Raw genomic sequence first — 22035 nt, 5'->3', positions numbered from 1 at the left:
TGTTGGTTACCCATTTTCAATATAACAGATTAACAGACTTATTTTTATATCTTTTCTAATCTACTTACCACTTGACGTTACAGTACTCTCTGTGGATGAAGTGTGACCAGGAGATGGTAGGGTCGAATATTCCCTGTCGAAAGAGTAGAAGTAGTATTTTTGGAGTGTTGGGTCCAAAGAATTCACTTAGAAAATTATGGAATATGCATCCAAATTCACACAGAGAAACAAACAGGCAAACCTGGATTGGGGCTGGCTCTCAGAACATAAGTATTCAACACCATTCTCCTTAAGGAAAAAAAAAAGAGAGAGAGAGAGAAATAAGTTTAACAATTTGACATTTTCCATTCCAGAGAGGTTGTGTTAAGCAAATATTTTCATACAGTTTTAAATGAACCCATATTTGCTTTCTCTTTTGGAGAGGATATGGGAATGTGATGCTATAGGGCAGATGGATATACATACTTACTCAAAGCTGTACTTTCAAAAAAAAGTCCAATTTTAACTATACTTACAAGTCCAATATTCAAAGAATATAAATTCTTGTGCAAAACAAATTTTAATCTTAAAGGGCAGACAGAGTTTCTATCATGAACTTAAGTTTTCTTTAAATAGAACTAGGTGGGCATGAAACAACATTTCTATTTATGGAACTATTACTCAACCTAAAATTCTTGACCTGTTGATTTAAAAATGGTTCTCAATTTTCTAGCTAGATCCATAACACATTTAAAGTTTATACAAGTCTCAAAGTTCTGAGGGATTACATCTATGTCAGCTCCTCTTACTTGGGGCTCAAAAAGAGCTTTAACAAAATCGTGGTTCCCCCCACCCCAAAAAAAAATTGTGGTCCCAGTCTCCCAGGGCAAGTATTTGAAAGTCTCAATTGAGCTTCATAATCTCCATTGAGTTCTTAGTTTGGAGGGAACTTTAGATTAGGTTTACTCATTCTCTTTCCAATAAAAAGCAGTGGGAATATAGATTCACTTTTTGCTGTTAATTAGTCGCTAAGTCATGTCCAACTCTTTGCAACCCCATGGACTGTATCCCACCAGGCTCCTCTGTCCTTGGGATTTCCCAGACAAGAATACTGGAGTGGGTAACCATTTCCTTCTCCAGGGGATGTTCCCAACCCAGGGATCAAGCCCACATGTTCTGCTTGACAGGCAGATGCTTTACCACTGAGCTACCTGGGAAGCCCTACATTCACTTATTCTCTTTCAAAAAATATAGTGGGAACACAGGTTCCTCTTTCATAAAAAGTTTTACTAATAGATATATTTATTATTATTTGATTTATTTAGGAAAATAAATAAGAATTTAATAAATTAAAACTGAAATCACTTGGACATATCCAAAATCTGCACAGACAGTGCAAAAATAAAGATATTTAAATTCCCATAATCAAACATAGAACTTCTGATTAGGTGTCACAACATACAATAGGTTTCAATAGAGGGCTGCTGTATATCATATACCATATTGAGAATCTATCCAAGATAAGATTGACTTCACAGAAAGGTAAAGGTTTAGCAAGAGTTTGCTGAATATATAGTTATCCAATACAAAAAACAACAGCTTACATCTGTACAGCACACTACAATTTATTAAGTCCTTTTATATACCATCTCCTTTAATTCACTCCACAACCTTATGCAATAGATTTTAGTGGAAAAAAAAAGATTTACTTATTTCAGGTGAGGAAAGTAAAGCCAATGAATAAAGTAATTTCCCAGGAGCATTCAGAATGGTAGTGCCAGCCTCTAAACTGGCTGAACAATCAGACTAAATATAGTGTCCTCTTCATTGTAAACAGAACTGTCTCTGAAACACCCTAAGGCTATTGGGGAGGCAAAGACTTTCCATTGATTGTCTTTGACTGATAAATGATTTGAATATAAACTTTCAAAATGTTCACCTCAAATGTTAAGAAAAGTCCACAATCAAACCTGCACAGCAAGAATTTACACCTGACACTGGGAAAGACTGAAGGCAGGAGGAGAAGGGGGCGACAGAGGATGAGATGGTTGAATCACATCACTGACTCAATGGACATGAGTTTGGACAAACTCCAGGAGATAGTGAAGGACAGGGAAGCCTGGCGTGCGGCAGTCCATGGGGTCGCAAAGAGTGGGACACAGTTTAGTGACTGAACAATAATAACAACAACTTTTACATGTAAATGTTGGGCAATCTTCTCTTTTATTTCATTTTATACCTGCTTTAAACATCTTTGTGTCAGACTATATGTGACTGAAGTCCCTTGTGGCACCAGTTTAATTCAACAACTTTCAACAAAGGCCTAGTTTGTTGCCAGAAACAGCCTTTCGTTGTTTCTGGCACAAAACCAAAAGCCTGAGAGAGACCAGAAACACAGTCCTTGTCCCAGAGGAGCTCATGGGCCAGTCAAAAAGACAAATATGCAGAACAAATACTTCATAAATTATAAGCAGCATTGCATAGAGGACAGTATGCACAGAACAGAGTGGGAAAATATGTGCATTAAAGTTTGAAGAGAAATTATACCTTATACACCATTGGTAGTTAAATGATATTGACTCTGCCCTTGAGATATTTAAATATATTGTACTAGTAATTATTACATGCTTATTTAACTATCTACCAATACATATGTAAAAAAATGAAGCTGTAAAATAGGAAAAAATTAAACATCCTTCAGTTTCATTGAGTGTCCTCCATAAAAATCAATGAGCATTGAGTCCTTAATAATAATAAAAAAAATCAGGCTCATTTAACACTTCATAACATAGAAATCTATTATTATATGTGACTTGAAATAGCACTTATTACTGTTATAAATAATAACAATATATGCAATAATTACACTGCACTAACGAAAAACCTAATTTTATCAGAAAAAATTCCTTTTTATACCAATCAGACATGAAACCTTATATTTGAATTTAAGAGGTGTGAAGGAGAATGCAGCTATTTTCTATTGAACTAAACTGATTTCCAGTATTACAGGAAAGAGAAAACATTATTTCTATAATTTTTTTCTAAAAATTCTATTATTTAAAATCAAACTAATAAGTACAGCAAAAATACATTATATTAAAAATGAGTCTCATCTGTCACAATGCTCTGTGTAAAGCCCTTCTTTCATCCTAATTTTTAGAAGTGAAACTGTTTGGTAAACATAAAATATTTATTGATTAAGTAAGTAACAATTCTGTGATTTTGGATAAACATTATATATTTAGTAGCCATACATTACTACATTGTTCTGTTGCAAAGATAATGGATATTACTGGATATTAGTCCCAATTCATGAATCATTATAAATCTCACTGATCAAAAAGACAACCTAATACACAACATACCTCAATCCTAGATTTTCATATATTCAGCTAACATTTTTTCCTCCTTAGAAGAAGAGCCAGACAGAAGAAGGAGATTTTTATTTTTCCAAATGTAGAGTTATAGTTAATGCAAGTTGGAGATATAGCCCCTCAGGGTGTCTGTGTGTGTGAACGGGGCGGGGGGGGGTGAAAAGTAACTCAGCAAACACTTTCTACAATTATGCTCTTTTCTTCCAGTTTCAAAAGGCGCCCCTATTCAAACCAATTTCCTGAGCCCACAGGAGAATCTAACACACATAACAACTGCAGGATCTAGCTAGATTATAAAAAAAGATAATTTACTGGATATATCTTAAAACCAAGGAAAATCAAGAAACTGGCTAAATGCAAGAAAGAGAAAGTTCAGAAGAGAGAGACTTACTTACAGCACAAGATTGGCTCACATCAATGAGTCTAACACATGCTGACAGCCTGGAGCAGGAAGCATGTTCTTCCTGTTCAAGCCATTCAAATAGGAACCTGCATAACATTTACATGAAAATCTGTGGTGCAGCCCATTTGCTTTTGACAGTAAAAGTCTAATGTAGGGTAAGGGTGGGGTAGCCAACGTACTCACGGAACAAAGCGAGATATTCTCCCACAGGCTGGGTCAGCAAATACAAGGCACACACACACACACACACACACACACACACATTCCCCCTCTCACTTCAGCTTTCTCACACACACACAGCAGCATTATTTCAATATTCAGTTAGAAAATATGAAGAAATAGCTTCTAAGATATTGAAAGTGAAGTGAAAGTGCTAATTGCTCAATCATGTCCAACTCTTTGCCACCCCATGGACTATAGCCCATCAGGCTCCTCTGTCCATGGAATTCTCCAGGCAAGGGCACCGGAGAGGCTAGCCATTCCCTTCTCCAGGGATCTTCCCAACCCAGGGATCAAACTCCAGTCTCCTTCATTGCAGGCAGCTTCTTTACCATCTGAGCCACCAGGGAAGCGCTATCAGTATCAGTAAGGGCAATTAATAGGCCGAGATAATCTTCCCGGGTTACTCTTTTAGACGAAACGCTATTTTACCCATAGATTTTTATGATCAAAAAACCCTTCCACTAAGAAACATTCATGTTACCAATGTTAACTTTTACTTTTAGATCCATTTTAGACAGTTGACACTACTCAAGTAAATAAATATCGTTTTCTGAGAAAAAAAAACTGAACAAAAGGAGTCTATATAGACTTATTTCATTCTAAATTTTTAAAAAATGCCCTTGACTTGGAGTCAAAGTTTCAATCTTCTAGAAAGAAAAGAATGTAAGCTTGAACGTCAAAAGATTATAATCACTGTAACCTAAATAAAACTAAATTTCTTCACAAGTTTTTTTTTTTTTTCCAGTTTCTAACTAAAAGGACACCACACCTTCAGACCTACAGGACACACCCACCACTTTGAGGTTCATCTGTAATATAGTTATCAGCCAACTTCTACACGTTCCAATTTTGCAACTGGCAATGTTATTTATTCTCCAAGGTTATTAAAGCTGCACCCACACACAGCTTGAGAGAACAGGACAGACAATGGCCAGAAAATCTGAGATACTTTTCAATGGATTCTGTACTTTGCCTCATAAATCACCCTTTTCTAGTGATAGTACATCTGAGGCAAAAACATGTAATTACATGAAGGAGACCTCAAAGGGATAGCAAAACACTTAATATCTACTGTATAATTTTTTTTTTTTTGTTTAACAGTAAAATGGAAAACAAAAATTCATCTTCATATCCTTTAACCTATATCCTCTGAGCTTCATGCTGTTGATAATCCTGATTTTGGGTGATAGTTACAGTTGCTATCTTGAGTGTTTACTATGAACCAGGTACTTTAATATGTTATAAAGAGTCTGTTGAGGTAAAATCTAAGACTCAGGTAGGTAGAGGGGAGAATCAGTTTCACTGTCGTAGAATTTTCATGGTGCTAAGTCTCTTCAGTCATGTTTGACTCTTTTTGACTGCATGGACTGTAGCCCACCAGGCTCTTCTGTCCATGGGATTCTCCAGGCAAGAATACTGGAGTGAGTTGCCATGCCTCCTCCAGGGAATCTTCCCAACCCAGGGATCGAACCCTCATCTCTTACATCTCCTGCATTGATGGACTGGTTTTTTACCACTAGGGAAAACCACCTGGGAAGCTCCCCCCCCCCCAAATTTTTCTGGTCATACAACATGGCATGCAGGATCTTAGTTTCCTGACCAGGGATTGAACCTGCAACCCCCTGAAGTAGTAAGGTGGAGTCTTAACCACTGGACCACCAGGGATGTCCCAGGATTTTCATGAAGCATCTTAATTCTTGGAGTGTTTGGGGACACACACAGGTACCTAATCATGAATGCAGTTTTGCAAAGGCCCAGAAATCCTTTGGTTGCTATTCAGACTCAGTGGTGGGAGCAGTGAATAAGGAAAGAAAGATAGATTATAAGGAGAGACAATCTAGGCCTGAAAGAAATAGAAATTGCCAGGAGTGAGGAAGAATGGAGAAAGTTGGACCTAATAAACTGCTAGATCTAGTTATGGAAGAGAGCAGCAAGAATCAATTCAGTGGGAGACTGTACTATCATGCAGCACTGCTGGATTATCTATTTGTCTTGAAAAGCAGAGGACAGTTTCAATGACTAAGTCACAAGCAGTCCACCCAACACTACAGTAGGATCCTTAAAGTGCTGGAACAAGAAGGGAGAGACTTCTCCCCACTGACCAGGGTGAGGAGATTACCAGAAGTCCAGACACAGTGTTCTGAGGAGGTCAGCAGTAGAGCAGGCAGGGCCTGTGGCCAGTGAGGACAACAAACAGAAAGGACTGCAGAGATGGGAGTGGTGAAACCACCTGCCTTCTCCAACAGTCTCTCAGGAGGTGAAGTGCCTTTCCCTGGGACCCACTGGTTGGTGAGGTCAGAAGGACACTGGGATATACTGGTAGGCATCAGTATGAAAGGGTTAGTTGCTCAGTCATGTACAACTCTTTGCAACCCCTTGGACTGCAGCCCACCAGGCTCCTCTGTCCATGAAATTCTCCAGACAAGAATACTGGAGTGGGTTGTCCTTTCCTTCTCCAGGAGATCTTCCTGACCCAGGGACCAAACCAGGGTCTCCTGTATTGCAGGCAGATTCTTTACCATTTGAGCCACCAAGGAAGCCGAGGCATCAACATAGATTCTTGGAAAAGCAAATGTTCTTTTGTTTCATGTTGACCTCATGAAACAAAAAGACCTTCCTATGCATCAGCAAGTGAGGAGACAGAGCACTGAGATTTGCCTTTTCTCTAAATATGAACAGTTTGTTTCTCTAAACAAACCTGGTTTGTTTCCATGGACTGGTTAGACCAGAACTGAACAGTTGCAGATATATATAGGTATGTGTATATGCATAATATATGTATATGTATGTGCAGATATATATATATGTATGTGTATATGCATAATATATGTATGTGTACGTATTTGAATTCTCAGAAGAACTCTGCAAAATAATATCTCTATTTCACAAGGGATACAAGCAAACTGAAAGAGGTTGAGACATTTGTCCAAGGTCACACAGATAATAAGTAACAGAGCCAGTTTAAAACCACACCTGCTTAATTCCAAAACCTATGCTATGTGGCTAAAAATTCTAAGTCATCTGGGGAATATTTCAAATAAATACGAAAGTAGACAGAATAGAACACCACCCTTGTGTACCTATTTTGCAGATTCAACAATTATCAACCTGTGGTCCATCTTGTTTCATCAACACTGTCACCCACTAAAACTACCCTAGCATTGTTTTGAAGTATGACTCAGGTACTGTAAAAATTTCTCTCATAAATATTTTAGTCTGAGTCTCTAAAAGACAAGGACTGGAAATAATTTATTTCTTTTTCTTCCCCTTTAAAATTTTCCAAATAGATTTCACTGAGTCGGTAAAGTAGCTCTGTTCTTCCCAAGAATGTCCCAAACTGGACCCCAAATTATTTTACTAAGAGATGTTCTTCTTGAGATGTTAAGCTTGCTAGAGTCCTCTGCTCACCCAAAAATCCTCCTATGAATACTGATGCTCACTCTTATCTCATGCTATGCTTTCTGCAAAAGAGGCTAGAATATAGCTATCTCTATGAATACAGGAGAGGAATAAAAAATAAATGTCCAGTTCCCAGGAACCCCAGTCAGAAAGCAATAGGGCAAGACTGTCAGTTCAACAAGTTCACTGGGTGTTCACTCTCAGTGTTTTAAATAGACCGTATAGGGGATACAAGAATAAAGAAGGAAACAGGCATTCACCAAATATTAATAGGATAGCTGCTGCTGCTGCTAAGTCGCTTCAGTCGTGTCCAACTCTGTGCAACCCCATAGCCGGCAGCCCACCAGGCTCCCCCGTCCCTGGGATTCTCCAGGCAAGAACAATTGAGTGGGTTGCCATTTCCTTCTCCAATGCATGAAAGTGAAAAGTGAAAGTGAAAAGTGAAAGTGAAGTCGCTCAGTCGTGTCTGACTCTTAGCGACCCCATGGACTGCAGCCTACCAGGCTCCTCCGTCCATGGGATTTTCCAGGCAAGAGTACTGGAGTGGGTTGCCATTGCCTTCTCCAGAGGTGCACAGTTACTGGGGTCTAAAAGAAAAGGGTGAACTTATTTTTTCCCAAGTGGGATGGTTGAGAAACAAAGAAACTGAGGTCTGAATGATAAGACTTTTCCACAATTGCAGAGAGGGAGAACCAGGGAAAACCCTCATCTCTCAACTTCTAATTCATACTGATTTCGATCTCAAGAAGGACTAAAGAGGTCTTCCTTGGGCAGTCCAGTGCAGGGTGTTGGAGAGCTAAGAGCCCACATGCCTCGGGACCAAACAAAAAAACCCAAAACATAAAACAGAAGCAATACTGGGACAAAATAACAAAATTCAATAAAGACTTTAAAAATTTTCCACATTAAAAAAATCTTTAAAAAAAAGAAGAAGATAAAGGACTAGAGATGCTTGACTGCAAATATTTCTCACTATCACAAGAAAAGTTTTTGGAATGGGCCTTGACAGACACATGGAATTTGATAAATGGAGAATTGTAAATGTTTGGGGCAGAGAAAACAGCATAAACAACTTTGTGTGATATATTCCGACAATGCAGACCAAGTGACTTGGCTGACATTTAGGGACAACTATAAGGCAGGGATGAGGAAAGGGTGGAAAGTTAAGACTGCAGCCAGATTAGAGAAAAGCCTGAATACCAGGGCAAGTTGCTTGCTTTGAAGGCCCTCAAGAGTGATGAAATTCTGAAAGTTTGAAGCTGAAGAGTTAAGGAAACACAATGATTTATGGGTCACTGGGATAAACATGGATTATATGCTTTGTAATTTTAATCTCATATTTAATTTTAATTCTTATTAATGAGAATGCTTTGACAAGCACTGTCTAAGGAGAGCATTGTATTTGTTTAAGAGATGGGTGTGGGAGGCCATGACAGGGTAGGGGGTGGGGATCTGCTCAGGGGACAGGCATGAAGGAGTGAACAGGCTGCAGGGATTCTTCAGTGAAGCAGACGGAAAGGGAATTGGTGGAAATAGTTGAGAACAGCCACAGTGTTCATCTGACAGACTAGTTCCTGGGGCCCATGGAAGAAATGGCTTAGAGGCAGCAGAAAATCCTTCAGGGAATCTCTATATTTCCCCAGGAACATTTGACCTGTGATCGCTGTTAGCTCCTATTTCTTCATGGGTGTCAAGACAAAATAACTGGGACTTCCCTGCTAGTCCTGTGATTAAGAATCTGCTTCCCAATGCAGGGGACGTAGGTTCCATCCCTGGTCGGGGAACTAAGATCCCATATGCCATGGGGCAGCTAAGCCCACCTACTGCAATTACTGAGTCCGCATGCCACCATCAGAGAGAAGCCCGCTTGCCGCAATGAAAGATCCCACATAACACAACCAACACCTGATGGGAAATAAATAAATAAAAAGACAAAATAACTTGGTCACATATTCTAATAAGAATGGATTAGGAGCTCCTTTTTGATACATAAGGAAGCACGTTTGTTTCTCAGCCAAAAAACTACTTTCAAGGTAACTATGAGTAATTATCATGATTGAAATGTCTAAATTCAATGTTGTATAAGAGGAGTTGTAAGAAGCGGTTAATCTTTGAAGCTTGACAAACCTGAATTTGCAGCCCAGGTTTGCTACTTACTAGTTGAGTGATCCTGGTTAAGTTATGTAACCTCTCTGAATTTCAGTTGCCTTGATGGCAGAAGCAGAGAATACCATTCAAAGTTGTAGACAAAATTAGCAATATGTATATAGAAATGTTTTCCTACAGTTGTGTACCTGGTACACAACTAATGTTGGTTCCTTCCGCCTTCTTGGTGAAATCAATACCAGATAGAAGGGAAATTACTAATAACCAGACATCCTGTAAGCTTCCAAGTTCAACTTCCTTTATTAAAACTTTACAAGAACTGCTAAGTAATAGCAAAACAGATTCATTTCCTTTTTCTTTCCTTAACTACTCAATAGGATGGGGTACTAAGGGACAGAAAAATGTCAGATACACACACTTAAAAGGGATAATAAGAACAACTCATATAACTCAATTAAAAAACAAACTCATTTTTTTTTAAAAGGGCAAAAAAAGATCTGTTTACATATCTCTAAAGAAGATATACATGTGACCAATGAGTACATGAAAAGATGTTCAACATCATTTGTCATTAAGGAAATGCATATGAAAACCACAATCAGATACCACTTTGCATCCACTGATACCTATAATCAAAAAGATAGACAAAAAAAAAAAAAAAAGATACATGTATATGTATAACTGAATCACTTTGCTGTACACCGAAACTAACATGTTTTAAATCAACTATGTTCTAGTATAAGATAAAGGCATTTTCTAAGTAAACTAAGAAAAAAGGATAGACAAGGGCTGATAAGAATATAGAGAAATTGAAATCTTCATACACTATTGGTGCGAATGTAAAATGGTGTAGCTGCTTTGGAAATATGCTTTGCAGTTCCTCAAAGTTTTAAACATACAGTGACCATGTGCTGTGCTTAGTCGCTCAGTGGTGTCCGACTCTTTGTGATCACAGGGACTGTAGCCTGCCAGGCTCCTCTGTCCATGGGGATTCTCCAGGCAAGAATATTGGAGTGTGTTGCCATGCCTCCAGGGGATTTTCCTAACCAGGTCTCCCACGGTGCAGGTGGATTCTTTACCGTCTGAGCCACCAGGGAAGCCCGTGTGGTGCAATAATTCCACTTGTAGATGTATGGGGTACCCCAGGTGGCACAGTGGTAAAGAATCTGCCTGCCAGTGCAGGAGATGCAAGAAACACAGGTTGAATCCCTGGATTGGGAAGATCCCCTGGAGCAGGAATGGCAACTCACTCCAGTATTATTGCCTGGAAAATTTCATGGACAGAGGAGCCTGGTGGACTACAGTCCATGGGGTCACAAAGAGTCGGACATGACTGAGCACACACACCACAGCAGATGTATACTCAAAAGAACCGAAAACATATATTTACACAAAATGTTTTACATCAATGTTCATAGTGATGTTCATGATAAAAAGTAGAAATAACTCAAACTCTTATCAATGGTGAATGGATAAACAACACATAGCATATTCATACAGTGAAATATGTGGTCATAAAAAGGAAGTGTGGATAACATGTTACAACATGGATGAGCCTTAAAAACATTATACTAAGTGAGAGAAGCTAGTCACAAGAAGTCATGTATTGTATTATTCCGTTCATATGAGATAGCCAAAACAGGCAAATCTAGAGAGGCAGAAAGTAGATTAGTGGCTGCTGAGAGTGGGTGGAGTAGGAGTGGGGGTTAGGGGTCGGGGATAGGAATAGACTCCTAATAGTCATGCTTCTAGGAGCATCAAAATGTTCGAAAGTTGATTGTGGTGATGATTACACAACTCTGAATATTTTTTAAAACATTTAATTGAACAATTTTAATTGATGAACTGTTTGATATGAGAAATATATCACAATAAATCTTTTTTTTTTTTAAAGTAGAGTGATTTTTCTGTTTCAGAATCTGAAAATCTGTCTATTTCATTTGGTTGAGAAGATCATGTTCCATCAGGCTCAGACTGCTGATGGAGAAAGGTGCTTCAGACACATCTCCATGACCTGGGGTATTTGCCTGAGTGCCCTCAGTGACCTGGGGCTTCCCTGGTGACAGATGGTAAAGAATCTGCCTACAAATGCAGGAGACCCAGGTTTGAGGCTGGGACAATCCCCTGGAGAAGGAAATGGCTACCCACTCCAGTATTCTTGCCTGGAAAATCCCATGGACAGAGGAACTTGGTAGGCTATAGTCCATGGAGTCATAAAGAGTCGGACATCACTGAATTACTATCATGTTCACTTTTTTACTTCGTCAGCTACTTAGTATTCTCTTCTTGGATACAGAAGAAGTACTATGAACCCCCGACTGAGGCAGTGATTGCTCCTTGGGCATTGCCTTACTTTGTACAGCAAAGTATAACACCTCAAAGATGATTTAGCCTTGACCTCAACTCTCAGAGAGTCAATGAGACCTGAGACTTCTTGCAGTTAATAGAGAATTTAAGTCCCGAACTCCACCTCTCAAACAAAAAGTTCATCACACTTCATGAAAATATTCTTTTGTTATCTTTTCTTGAGTTTATACTATAGAAGAGGGTATAAAGCTCCCCATTTGCCATCAAAGGTAGACAGACATTTCTTATGCATCTGAATTTTGTGATGTAAGTCTATAATACTTTAAAAAAAAAAGAATACCCATGGAAGAGGATCAGGATATGGGAGAGCTAAAAAATGAAGCTGAAATATAGTCCAGTACTCACTTCCATACTTAGGTCATTATTCATCCTGATGCAACCTGAAAGATCTGTTCCTGGGTGGAGACCAGCTGAAGGGCCAGGACACCTGACAACACAAAGTAAAGTTCCTTACTACAAGTGGAAAAATTGCAAATTTTAGCAGATACTAATCTATCATGTAGTTTCCCTTCCCCACCCCAATTTTACCAAATTTCTAATTAAGTTCATGCCTTCAGTGAGACATGATGAAAGAGAGCTCCAAGCTTCATCAGAGAGAGGTTATAACCACAGAGAATCCAGCTCCAAATGAAAATGAAGTATTTGCAATTCAAAGTCTTGCTTCCTGACCCCTTGGTACAGATAGGAAATTTCAGTGGAGTGGACAGTGCTCACAAATTCCACTGACTTTTCTGAACTTTTCCTAAGGAAGATCAATCTGTGTACTTAGAAAGTTGAGTGAAGTCAGAGGAGCTTTGGGTGCGGGAAGAGGGGCACGGGGTAGATTCTCAAAGACTTGTTCACCTGGAGTGTGAAGGAATAGAATTATGATCAAAACCTAGCAGAATAAGTTAACTTAGCAGTACATAATATATTCCTAAAAACTGGGAAACATTTTAAATAGCCTAATTCATCTTTTACACTTTAAGGATGGATATTACAAAATTCAAAAGAGCTATGGAGCAAACTATATTACTATTTGTTTTACATTATTGATTTTCAGAAAGTTAGGCAAGTTACACAATGAAAATTCCATGATAAAGGTGTTACAATCTGAGGGTATGACAATCTAACTGACTAAAAGGGTAGGCAATGGAAAGGGGCCACCCCCGAAAAGCAGAATAAGTATAGTCTGCACTTTTAGCTTACTTGTGTCTTTCAGTCACAGCCAAAGCACCATCCTCTATTTCTTCATATCTGGGCCTTTCACGTGAAGCATGGATTAGGTTGGCCACACATGAGAAAGGTGTCAATTCTAGCCTTGGAATTGCTGAAAGACTATCCAGATGCAAGGCATCTGCATTAGAAGAGAGAAAAACAAAAATGGAAATCAATGGTTCAAATGCAGATGCCACAAAATTAAAAATCTTTGGAGGGACTCTCCAAAAATTTCTTCTTTGATGAGACCATTTCTGAGACAGCAAAAATCAGTTCAGTTTTATTAATATTTTAACATAATCCCCCATCCCCTAAGTTTTCATGCCTTTCTTTTTTCAAGGAAGAGTGAGGTGGAGGAGGGGAAACAAACCCTTGCCCAGTAATCAAGTAGAGGTTTCAACAACAACTTGCTGTCACAAGCAAAATCCAGCCAGCCACCTGTTTTTGTAAATAAAGTTTTATTGGGACATAGCCACATCCATTCATCCAGCATCATCCAAGGTTGCTTGCGTGCTACAATAGCAAAGCTGAGTAGTTGTTGCAGAAACCATACAGCCTGCAAAACCTCAAATATTTACTATCTGTTTCTTTACAGAAACAGTTTACCAACTGCTGAAGAGAAACTAGTTCGACATTGTTTGTTTTTGTTGTTCAGCCGCTAAGTCGTGTCCAGCTCTTAGAGACCTCAAGGACTGCAGCACAGCAGACTTCCCTGTCCACTGAAGAGTGCAGGAAATAGGATGGCAATCTTTTCTGGGTGTGGAAACTGTCTTGTTATGTTTTTCTGCGTCCAAGAAGCAGTAGAATTTAATAGAAAAAACATAGACTTTGGAATCAATCACAATTTTCTATTCAAAGCCTGACTCTGCCATATATAGTTTTGTGATCTCAGATAAATAACTAACCCACTCTGAGCCCCAGTTTACTTACACACAAAGTGCCACGTGACCTGAGGCAAGTTCCTAACTCAATGTCCCTGTTTCCTTATTTTTAAAATGGCAATTACATTAGCATCTACCTCACAGGGATATAGTAAGGATTAAAGGAATTAAGAGGTATGTTCGGGCCAGAGACCAGTGCCTGGCACATAGGGGGCTCTCCTTCAGCGCCCTTGTAATGATCAGTGAGTTCCTGTGGGTAACATCATCCCTAGAAAGCAAGTGCTCATCTATTGTCCTACACGAACTGGTCACTCGTTAGTTCTGGCAGCAGTTTTCCCTTTTCTAGTTGAAATGATCCACAAATCACTCTACTTACTTTTTATTCCTTCTTAAATTTATTTTATCATCCCATTTCTTTTATCCTTTCAGAACCAACCATTAACTTTTACTTTCAAAGCACACCTATGTTGTGATGAGAGATGCCCCAGTTTTGAGCATCTCCTAAGATAAGGTTCATTCTCCTTAGCCTGGCATTGATATGAACCTGCTCCAGACTTACATTCTATTGTACCCTGACCCAAGTCCTCTTATTTCCAAAGTGATTTGTCCAGCTTGAACTCTTCTCTTACAACTTTGTATTCTTCTTTCCCCACAACTCATGTTATTTTCTCCACTGGAATACTTTTTCCCATGCTTTTTGCTCTTCCAAATGCAACTTGTCTTTCGGTGCCCAGTTAAACACTCGTTTCTTCTACAGAGCCTTCTCTGACCCCAAGTCTTACTTCCCTTCATAATCTGTGAGCTATTTTAGGGATTAGTCTTTATTACATTAATATATAATACAGTGCCTTACACAGAGTAGGTGCTCAAATATAAGTTGACTGACTAAATTCAGGGATAAACATATAAGCTTTCAACAACCTTTGCTATATATTGTTGTTATTGTTTAGTCACTAAGTTGTGTTCACCTCTCTGAGACTCCATGGACTGTAGCCTACCATGCTCCTCTGTCCATGAGCTTTCCCAGGCAAGAATACTGGAGTGGGTTGCCATTCCTTTTTCCAGGCGATCTTCCCAATAGCTGATTATTTTCTGTTTCAAAAAAAAAGATCCCCACCTCCATCGGTGTCTACCAGGGTATACGAGAGGGGCCATCCACGCTTACCCAGCAGAGGTGTGTACCAGCATGTGTGTTTGAAGTCAAAGGGTAGCTGATGTATTCTTGCTTCTGGACCACTACATCTTTTATGGCAATGCTGCTTCTGAACAGAAAATCAAGCCCTATTAGCTTTCCAAAGGGCTGTAACATATTTCATAATCTACTCTCTTCATCTCCAGAATTAAAAGAATATCACCATCTTCCCACAAGAGAGATCAAGAAGAAAATAAATGACACCAAAATAACAAAGCTTTCATGCTCTGAATTGAGAGGTAGACTTTATGAGTAAAATGTAATATTTATTAAAAATTACTCTTCAATAATTTAATAGAATGATAACACCAATATCCAATAATAAACACTTTCATATAAACAAAGGCTTTGGGGAAAGAAATATGAGGGGCAAGTTTGGTTATATAATTCTTCTTTATGATACTATAATCAAAAAGTTTTCCATAGTACCATTTCCTAGGGCCTATCAGAGTTGTGTGTGTGCACATAATAAAGAAAAAAAAAAAAAAATAGGGCTTCCCTGGTGGTCTAGTGGTTAAGATTCCAACTGCTAAAGCAGGAGAGACATGTTTGGTTCCTGATCTGGGAAGATCCCATGTGCAACAGAGCAACTCAGCCCATGCACCAGGTCAGCACCCCAGCTCGGGGGCCACACTACTGAAGACCTCGCACCTAGAGCCTGGAGGAAGCCCCAAGGGGAGGTACCGCACCGAGAAGCCTGTACACCTCAGTGAAGAGTAGCGCCTGCTCCCCCGCTTGCCACAACCAGAGAAAGCCTGTACACAGCAATGAAAAGCCAGCGCAGCCAAAAATAAATAACAAATGAATCTAAATAGAAAGTAAAATCAGGCATTCAAGCCTTAAAAAAGAAAATAGGTATCTGGCTTCACCTGATACTCTCTCAAGAAAACTAGTATAGAGTTCTGACTTACTAATACACACACAGTAGGTTCACAACTGGCACTTAAACATAGTTTCAAAAAGCTGAAACTTCCCAGCTGTTCCTGGAGAAATTGGTGAATTCTTTCTGTGCAGGACAAGGGATCACAGTGAGGAAATTCCTCATCTAAACAGCTCTGTCATGAGAAAATGGTAGTGTATTCAAAAATAGGATGATGGAAGAGTCACAGATACAAAACACGTTAAAGATGTGATGTTAACTGAGGGGGAGAAAATAGACTAGTTGTTTATCTTGTATTTTACATTAAGGGAACAAGTTTATAATGGTAAGCTTCTCATTGTATTTCCCCCATTACTTATTCTAGGAATGAAATCAAGGATCAGTAACAGGAAACTAAATGGCTTTGTCATTGAAATCTTCAGGCAGAGGCCAAAGAAGCTCACTGGAGATATAACTCTGAGTAGTGAAAATGGTGTCTGTGAAAATTTTACAGCAATAAAATTGTGACTTTCCTTGAAGATGTAGATACATATCTATTAGTTGCATTATAATAGAAAACTGGTGTTCTTGAGATGATTAAAACACATTTAGATATGGAGATTTTTCCTGTTCAACTTATTGTAAGGGGCTTCTTAGGCACTCTGCCTAGCTTAATCTCTGACATGAATTTTTTTTTCTGCTTAAACAGATGTTCCTGCATTATGCCCTGGGAACAGATACATGCAAATGTCACCCTTCTCTCTTTCCTCCTCCAGCCCCTTCCCTCCAGTGCCAATCTTGCTGTTCCTTATGTTCTTCATTTATGAACAGAAAGGAGAAATTCACCAAGTGTCATAAGGGAAAGAAACACATTTAACTCCACCATGGATATCCTGAGATATCCAGACAGAAAGGAGTTGAGAGCTTTGTTCAAACAGGAAAGAACGACAACCACCACCAAAGCCTACTCAAGAGTCTCAGAAGGGAGGTGACTAAGCTTAGAAAACTGGCCCTTTGCTAATAGATACAGTAAATTCTGAGGTGCTTCCTCTCTAAAAGATGTTATTAGGAACCACTCACTGATGAGTGTTCTCTCCTGTTTTGCAAAATGCTTTCAAAAATGCATGGGAGGACAAAGTTCACCAGAGCATCTTTTTCTAAGTCGGTTATTTAACTTTATGACTAAAATTATTATATATTATAACTTAGCTTCAAAATCTTACACCAACTGGACAACTTCCCCACAGTAAACACATATCACAGGGGTTTGGGTCTTTCTGTTTGCTTTTTATCTGAAACAGCAAGCCATGGAGTTGTCCTTTAACTAAGTTCTTTCTTAGTGGCTGAATTGTTGCTATAAAGAGAATGTATAACCAGCTTAATATGACAATTTGTAAAAATCCCCCCTTCATGCATTTCATAAACTTTTAACAGCTTTAAATCCGGGGCCTGAGGAAAGGAGAGAGAAAACAATGGCTTTTGAGAATGATGTTCTCAACTCAAGACTCATCAAACTGGGAAAGCAGAAGAACAAAACAGGTGGGCACAGCTAAACTATTATTGCCCTTGAGTATTTAAAATTTACTTTGATCAATGCAAGTGAATTACCTTCTAGAAGTGAGTCACAGAATTACTCATGTTAAAAAGGGAATACACCTCAGAGGTCACTCCATCCAACCTCCTACCCATGGGGAAATTGTCTCTTTAATAAGCCTCTGCTCAAGCTACAAGGAAAGGAAGCCCTGGAAACAGCCACAGAACCCCAGAATCCTACAAGTAGTGGTGAGACCATGAGGACACTGATGTCCAGAGGATTGAAGTACATAACTGGCTATTCATGGAGCTAAGATCAGACTCACAGGACAGGGCTCCATTCACTATCCTCTTCTGTGAAATTAAAAATATTTGTCTCTCCACTTAACTGAAAATCTGCTTCCCAGCAACTTCCAAATTCTCATCTGTGAAATAATGAAAGTGAGGAAAATACCTATTTAACTTCTAAGTTAAATAGTAGCATATTTCTTATTTGAAAATCCATACCCTTTGAAAAGTAGCTAAGAACCAGAAAATAGGCTGAAATCATTGGAACAACCAAAATAGATGTTGATATCCATGCCCTTTATTCACGCGGCAAGTCCTATACTTCACTCAGATAGTGGGCTCGGAATTTATACATAATTCTCACAAGCTTGACTGTTTTCTCAGCCCACAGATGATTAAAAACAAAAATTAAATGAGGGTAGGAAGCTTTGCTAGATGGAGGCATATTAATAGCTGCCACTTAAAAAAAAAGTCACTAAGAGCCAGGAAAATTAACAGCAGATACTCTGCTGTCCAAAACACACCGAAATCTGGTGTTTCTTATTTTAAAGACCAACAGTTTTATGTCTCAGTAGCCTGAAGAAATTCTGAGCCATAGAAAATAATGCTAATACATGTGAAAAGTACGAAATCTAATTATAAATATTTTCCAGGGAAAAAAGCTTGAAAACCTCCAATTTGTGGAAAATTACCCATGTAAAATTTATTTTATATGAATTTTTTTTGTAAAACTAACATTTTTCAACTAAGCTTGACAGTGTTTATGAGGCCCACAAGGAGGATAATATATTTTTAAACTATTTTAACATATTTAAGTAATTTTAAAGAATTAAATTCTGAATACTTAGAACTCAAGTATAGATTCAATTTTTTAAAATTCCCTGTGTTTACTATATTAAGAAATAAGGCTCTGTTCTCCTAATCAGTGTTTCGAAGTAAGGCTCTGTTCTCTTAACCAGTTCCCAACATTATCCTTCTGAAGTTGTATATCTCAATACACTGTCTTTGAATTTCTAAATTAAGTTTGTGTTTCAGAAGAAATAACGAGTTAGTATAAGACTGTCTAAATTGCCCATCTGCTTTCCCATCAGGCAATCTTGGGTTTTAGAAACAGTCAATCTCAAAACATTCAAGCTGTAAGCCTCATTTCAACAGATGTTTTGTGCAATGGGTAGCAACGATTTTCATATGTTTCATAAGGCAAAACAAGCTGGCTTATGACCTTAATTTGCATGAATCTTTGCATTCTTCTTTATGTGTTTGGAGTTGAACCTGCCATGTCTCTAGGACATTTAGGTTTCACATGGAAGCAAGAAAAACAATGGCCACTGTATCCCCTGCTGTTGCCATCTGTGATGTAGGATGAGACCAGTTGTCTTGGATACATTCAGCCTTTGAAGGAAGCTGAAATAAAACAACTTTCTAAATGATTATGCACTAAGACATTGCAATTAATTGGATGTTGAAAATCAAGACCATGATATTGAGCCATAATAATGTTAGTTATCAGCAAGCGTTGACATTTACAGACTATGGACTTCATAGCATTTCTGAATGTTCTATTAAAGTGTGCATTAAAAATATTAGAGTTCTTTGAAAACCACAGAGTAGAAGAAAATAATTCGTAACATGTATATCTGTCAAAGTTCTTGTATTCAAAGTATATAAAGAAAAGAAAATCTACAACTCAGTAACAAAAGGACAAGGGACTTAACTTGAAAAAGGGCAAAAGATTTAGGTAGTTCACAAAGAAATACAACAATGGCCAATTAACCCAATAAATTAAAATCAGATACCTGGAACTCCTGCACACTGCTGGAAGGAGCATGAAATGCTCCAAGCACTATGAAAACTGTTTGCAGTTTCTTAAGATGTTAGAGTTACAGCTATACTATGATCTAAAATCTCTGCTCCTAGATAGTTAACCTAGGTTAAAAAAACCCACAGGTCCACACACAAACCCCAAACTGGAAATAATTTAGATGTCCAAGAATAGGAGAAAAGAGAATCACATTGTGCAATGTTCTTACAAAACAATGTAACTCAACCATGAAAAGGCATCACATTGATAAACACATTGAAGGGAAGACAGACAGAAGCACACAAAGGTTTATATTATACAACTCAATTCTAAAACAGCCTAAATTCTAGAACCCATCTAGAACCCACTGATGATAGAAATCGGATCAGTGGTTCCTCCTGGTGGTGGTGAAGGTAGAAGTGGAAGTAACACAAAGGAAGTTTCTGGGGTTATTGAAGTTCTGTGTTTCCATGTGCACTTGTCAAACTGGTTCCACAGTACACTTAAGATCTCAACGTTTCATGATGTACTAATTACTCAGCAATAACTAAGAATTTAAAAACAACAACAAGGTTTCCCTAGTGGTCCAGTGGTTAAGAATCTGCCTGCCAATGCAGGAGATACAAGTTGGATCTGTGGTCTGGAAACAACCCATGAACCACAGAGCCACTAAGCCCACGGGCCACAACTAAGCTTGGGCTTTAAAGCCCATGCTCTGCAAAAAAGAGAAGCCACCAGAACGAGAAGCCTGTGCACCACAACTAGAGAATAGCCCCCCTGCTCACCACAACTAGGGAAAGCCCTCATGTTGTAAGCAAGACCCAGTGCAGGCAAAAATAAATAAAATTTAAAAATAAATAAAAACGACAAGAACAAAAATAATGGAGCTTATGAGATAAATAGGGCTAGGAAGAGACCACTAAAAATGTATATGCAACATTGTAACCCAAGCAGTAATGAACACAATTGCTATTAGTACCAGGAAAGGTAACTTAGATCACTAAGACATACCCCTTAAAATGGCTAAAGGCTGACTTCCAGAATCCTAGAATGCACAAAAACAATCGAGTGGAAATGCTGATGACACTTTAAATGGCACAGAGCTGGTGGGGTGCTGAGAAAATGCACATGAAAGTGAAACTTGGAGGCTGTGGGGCTGCTGAAACAAATGCAGGTGGAAATACAGTCTGCCCCAGAGCAGGGCTCTGCTGGGGCTGGGACGGCGGTCCTCGGCAAGGGAGGCCCAGGTGCAGGCACTTGTTTTTAATTTTCTTAAAATAAAGCTGAAAGCCTCTTGCTGCCTGCTAGCAACCAAGCTGAGGGTTTTTTTCCTTTGCTGCTGTAGGTTATAGTTCTCATCCTACCAATCCAGATTCTATACCCAAATTGAATGAAACGTCCATATTGTTCTCACAAGTCTTCACCCATTTGTCAATTGTGAATGAGGTAGTTTACATACAGAAACATACCCCTGCAGAACAGACCATACCCAGTATGGCCCACAACTCACTAGCTACTGTTGTGCTTTTGTTACAGTATAAATTAAGAACTCTAGCATTTTCTGGAAGAAGATACTGAGGTTTGGAGAGGTAGAGAGTTGCCCAAATTTAACAAAGTCTGTAGACACTGGGGCTTCCCTGGTGGCTCAGACGGTAAAGCGTCTGCCTGCAATGAGGGAGACCCGGGTTCGATCCCTGGGTCAGGAAGATCCCCTGGCGAAGGAAATGGCAAGCCACTCCAGTACTCTTGCCTGGAAAACTCCATGCGTGGAGGAGCCTGGTGTGCTACAGTCCATGGAGTCACAAAGAGTCGGACACGACTGAGCGACTTGACTTTCTTTTTGTAGACTTAGAATCAGAACATAGGTTTGTTTAACTTCAAATCCTATGCTCTTTATCACTGCAATACTTTCTCCTGGATTATTTCATCCATTCATGCATTTTTCCTCTGGGACAATAGAGGCCCGCATCCCATCAGCACTGTCCAGCAAGCCATGTTTTAATTTCGTTATCTCCTTGGTCCTCATCCCAACACCTATCTTTGAGTATCTCCATCACCTAAATTCCCCTTTCAGCCTCATTTCCCTCTTGTGTCTTAATTGCTCAGTATACAACCACATTCATCCTCAAAGCTGTAAGACTGTTATCTGCCCCATACATCATGCCCTCCAGGCTAAGTATAGAAGCTGGAAGAGAATTTCCAGTGAGCTCATCTAGGTGAAAGCCTACTCTAAAGTTCATGTCAGGTTCTTTGTTCAAATATTACAATATATATAATTATACAGAATTATAATATACAGGAGCTTCTCAGGCTCTCTCCCCAAAGAAATATTTATGCCTTCTAAAGGAATTATTTATGGTTTCACTCATTGTCTACTGTATGAGCAACTCTCTGAAGATTTTATGTAGATGGGGTAAAAAAGTGGATGAATAAT

At 38.9% G+C, this 22035-nt stretch overlaps 1 protein-coding gene across 4 annotated transcripts in view; it reads right to left on the bottom strand.

The window, feature by feature from the left end:
• Positions 1-22035, bottom strand: part of IRAG2 (inositol 1,4,5-triphosphate receptor associated 2) — a 95942-nt gene that overhangs the window by 28787 nt on the left and 45120 nt on the right. Inside the window, exons 19-25 of one of the 4 annotated variants that reach the window (XM_043882657.1) lie at positions 17275-17333; positions 16096-16178; positions 15094-15191; positions 13039-13186; positions 12196-12277; positions 242-288; positions 69-133 (exon numbers count right to left, since the gene is read on the bottom strand). In XM_043882657.1, coding sequence (XP_043738592.1) covers positions 69-133; positions 242-288; positions 12196-12277; positions 13039-13186; positions 15094-15191; positions 16096-16178; positions 17275-17333 — 582 coding nt within the window. Of the gene's footprint in view, positions 1-68; positions 134-241; positions 289-3748; positions 3795-12195; positions 12278-13038; positions 13187-15093; positions 15192-16095; positions 16179-17274; positions 17334-22035 lie in introns of those variants that run through there. The other 3 variants (XM_043882660.1, XM_043882659.1, XM_043882658.1) reach the window with 3 other exon arrangements.

This window comes from Cervus elaphus, chromosome 22 (genome assembly GCF_910594005.1).
Source record: "Cervus elaphus chromosome 22, mCerEla1.1, whole genome shotgun sequence".
NCBI classification, from domain to species: Eukaryota; Metazoa; Chordata; class Mammalia; order Artiodactyla; family Cervidae; genus Cervus; species Cervus elaphus.
This window is presented reverse-complemented; position numbering and strand designations above follow the sequence as displayed.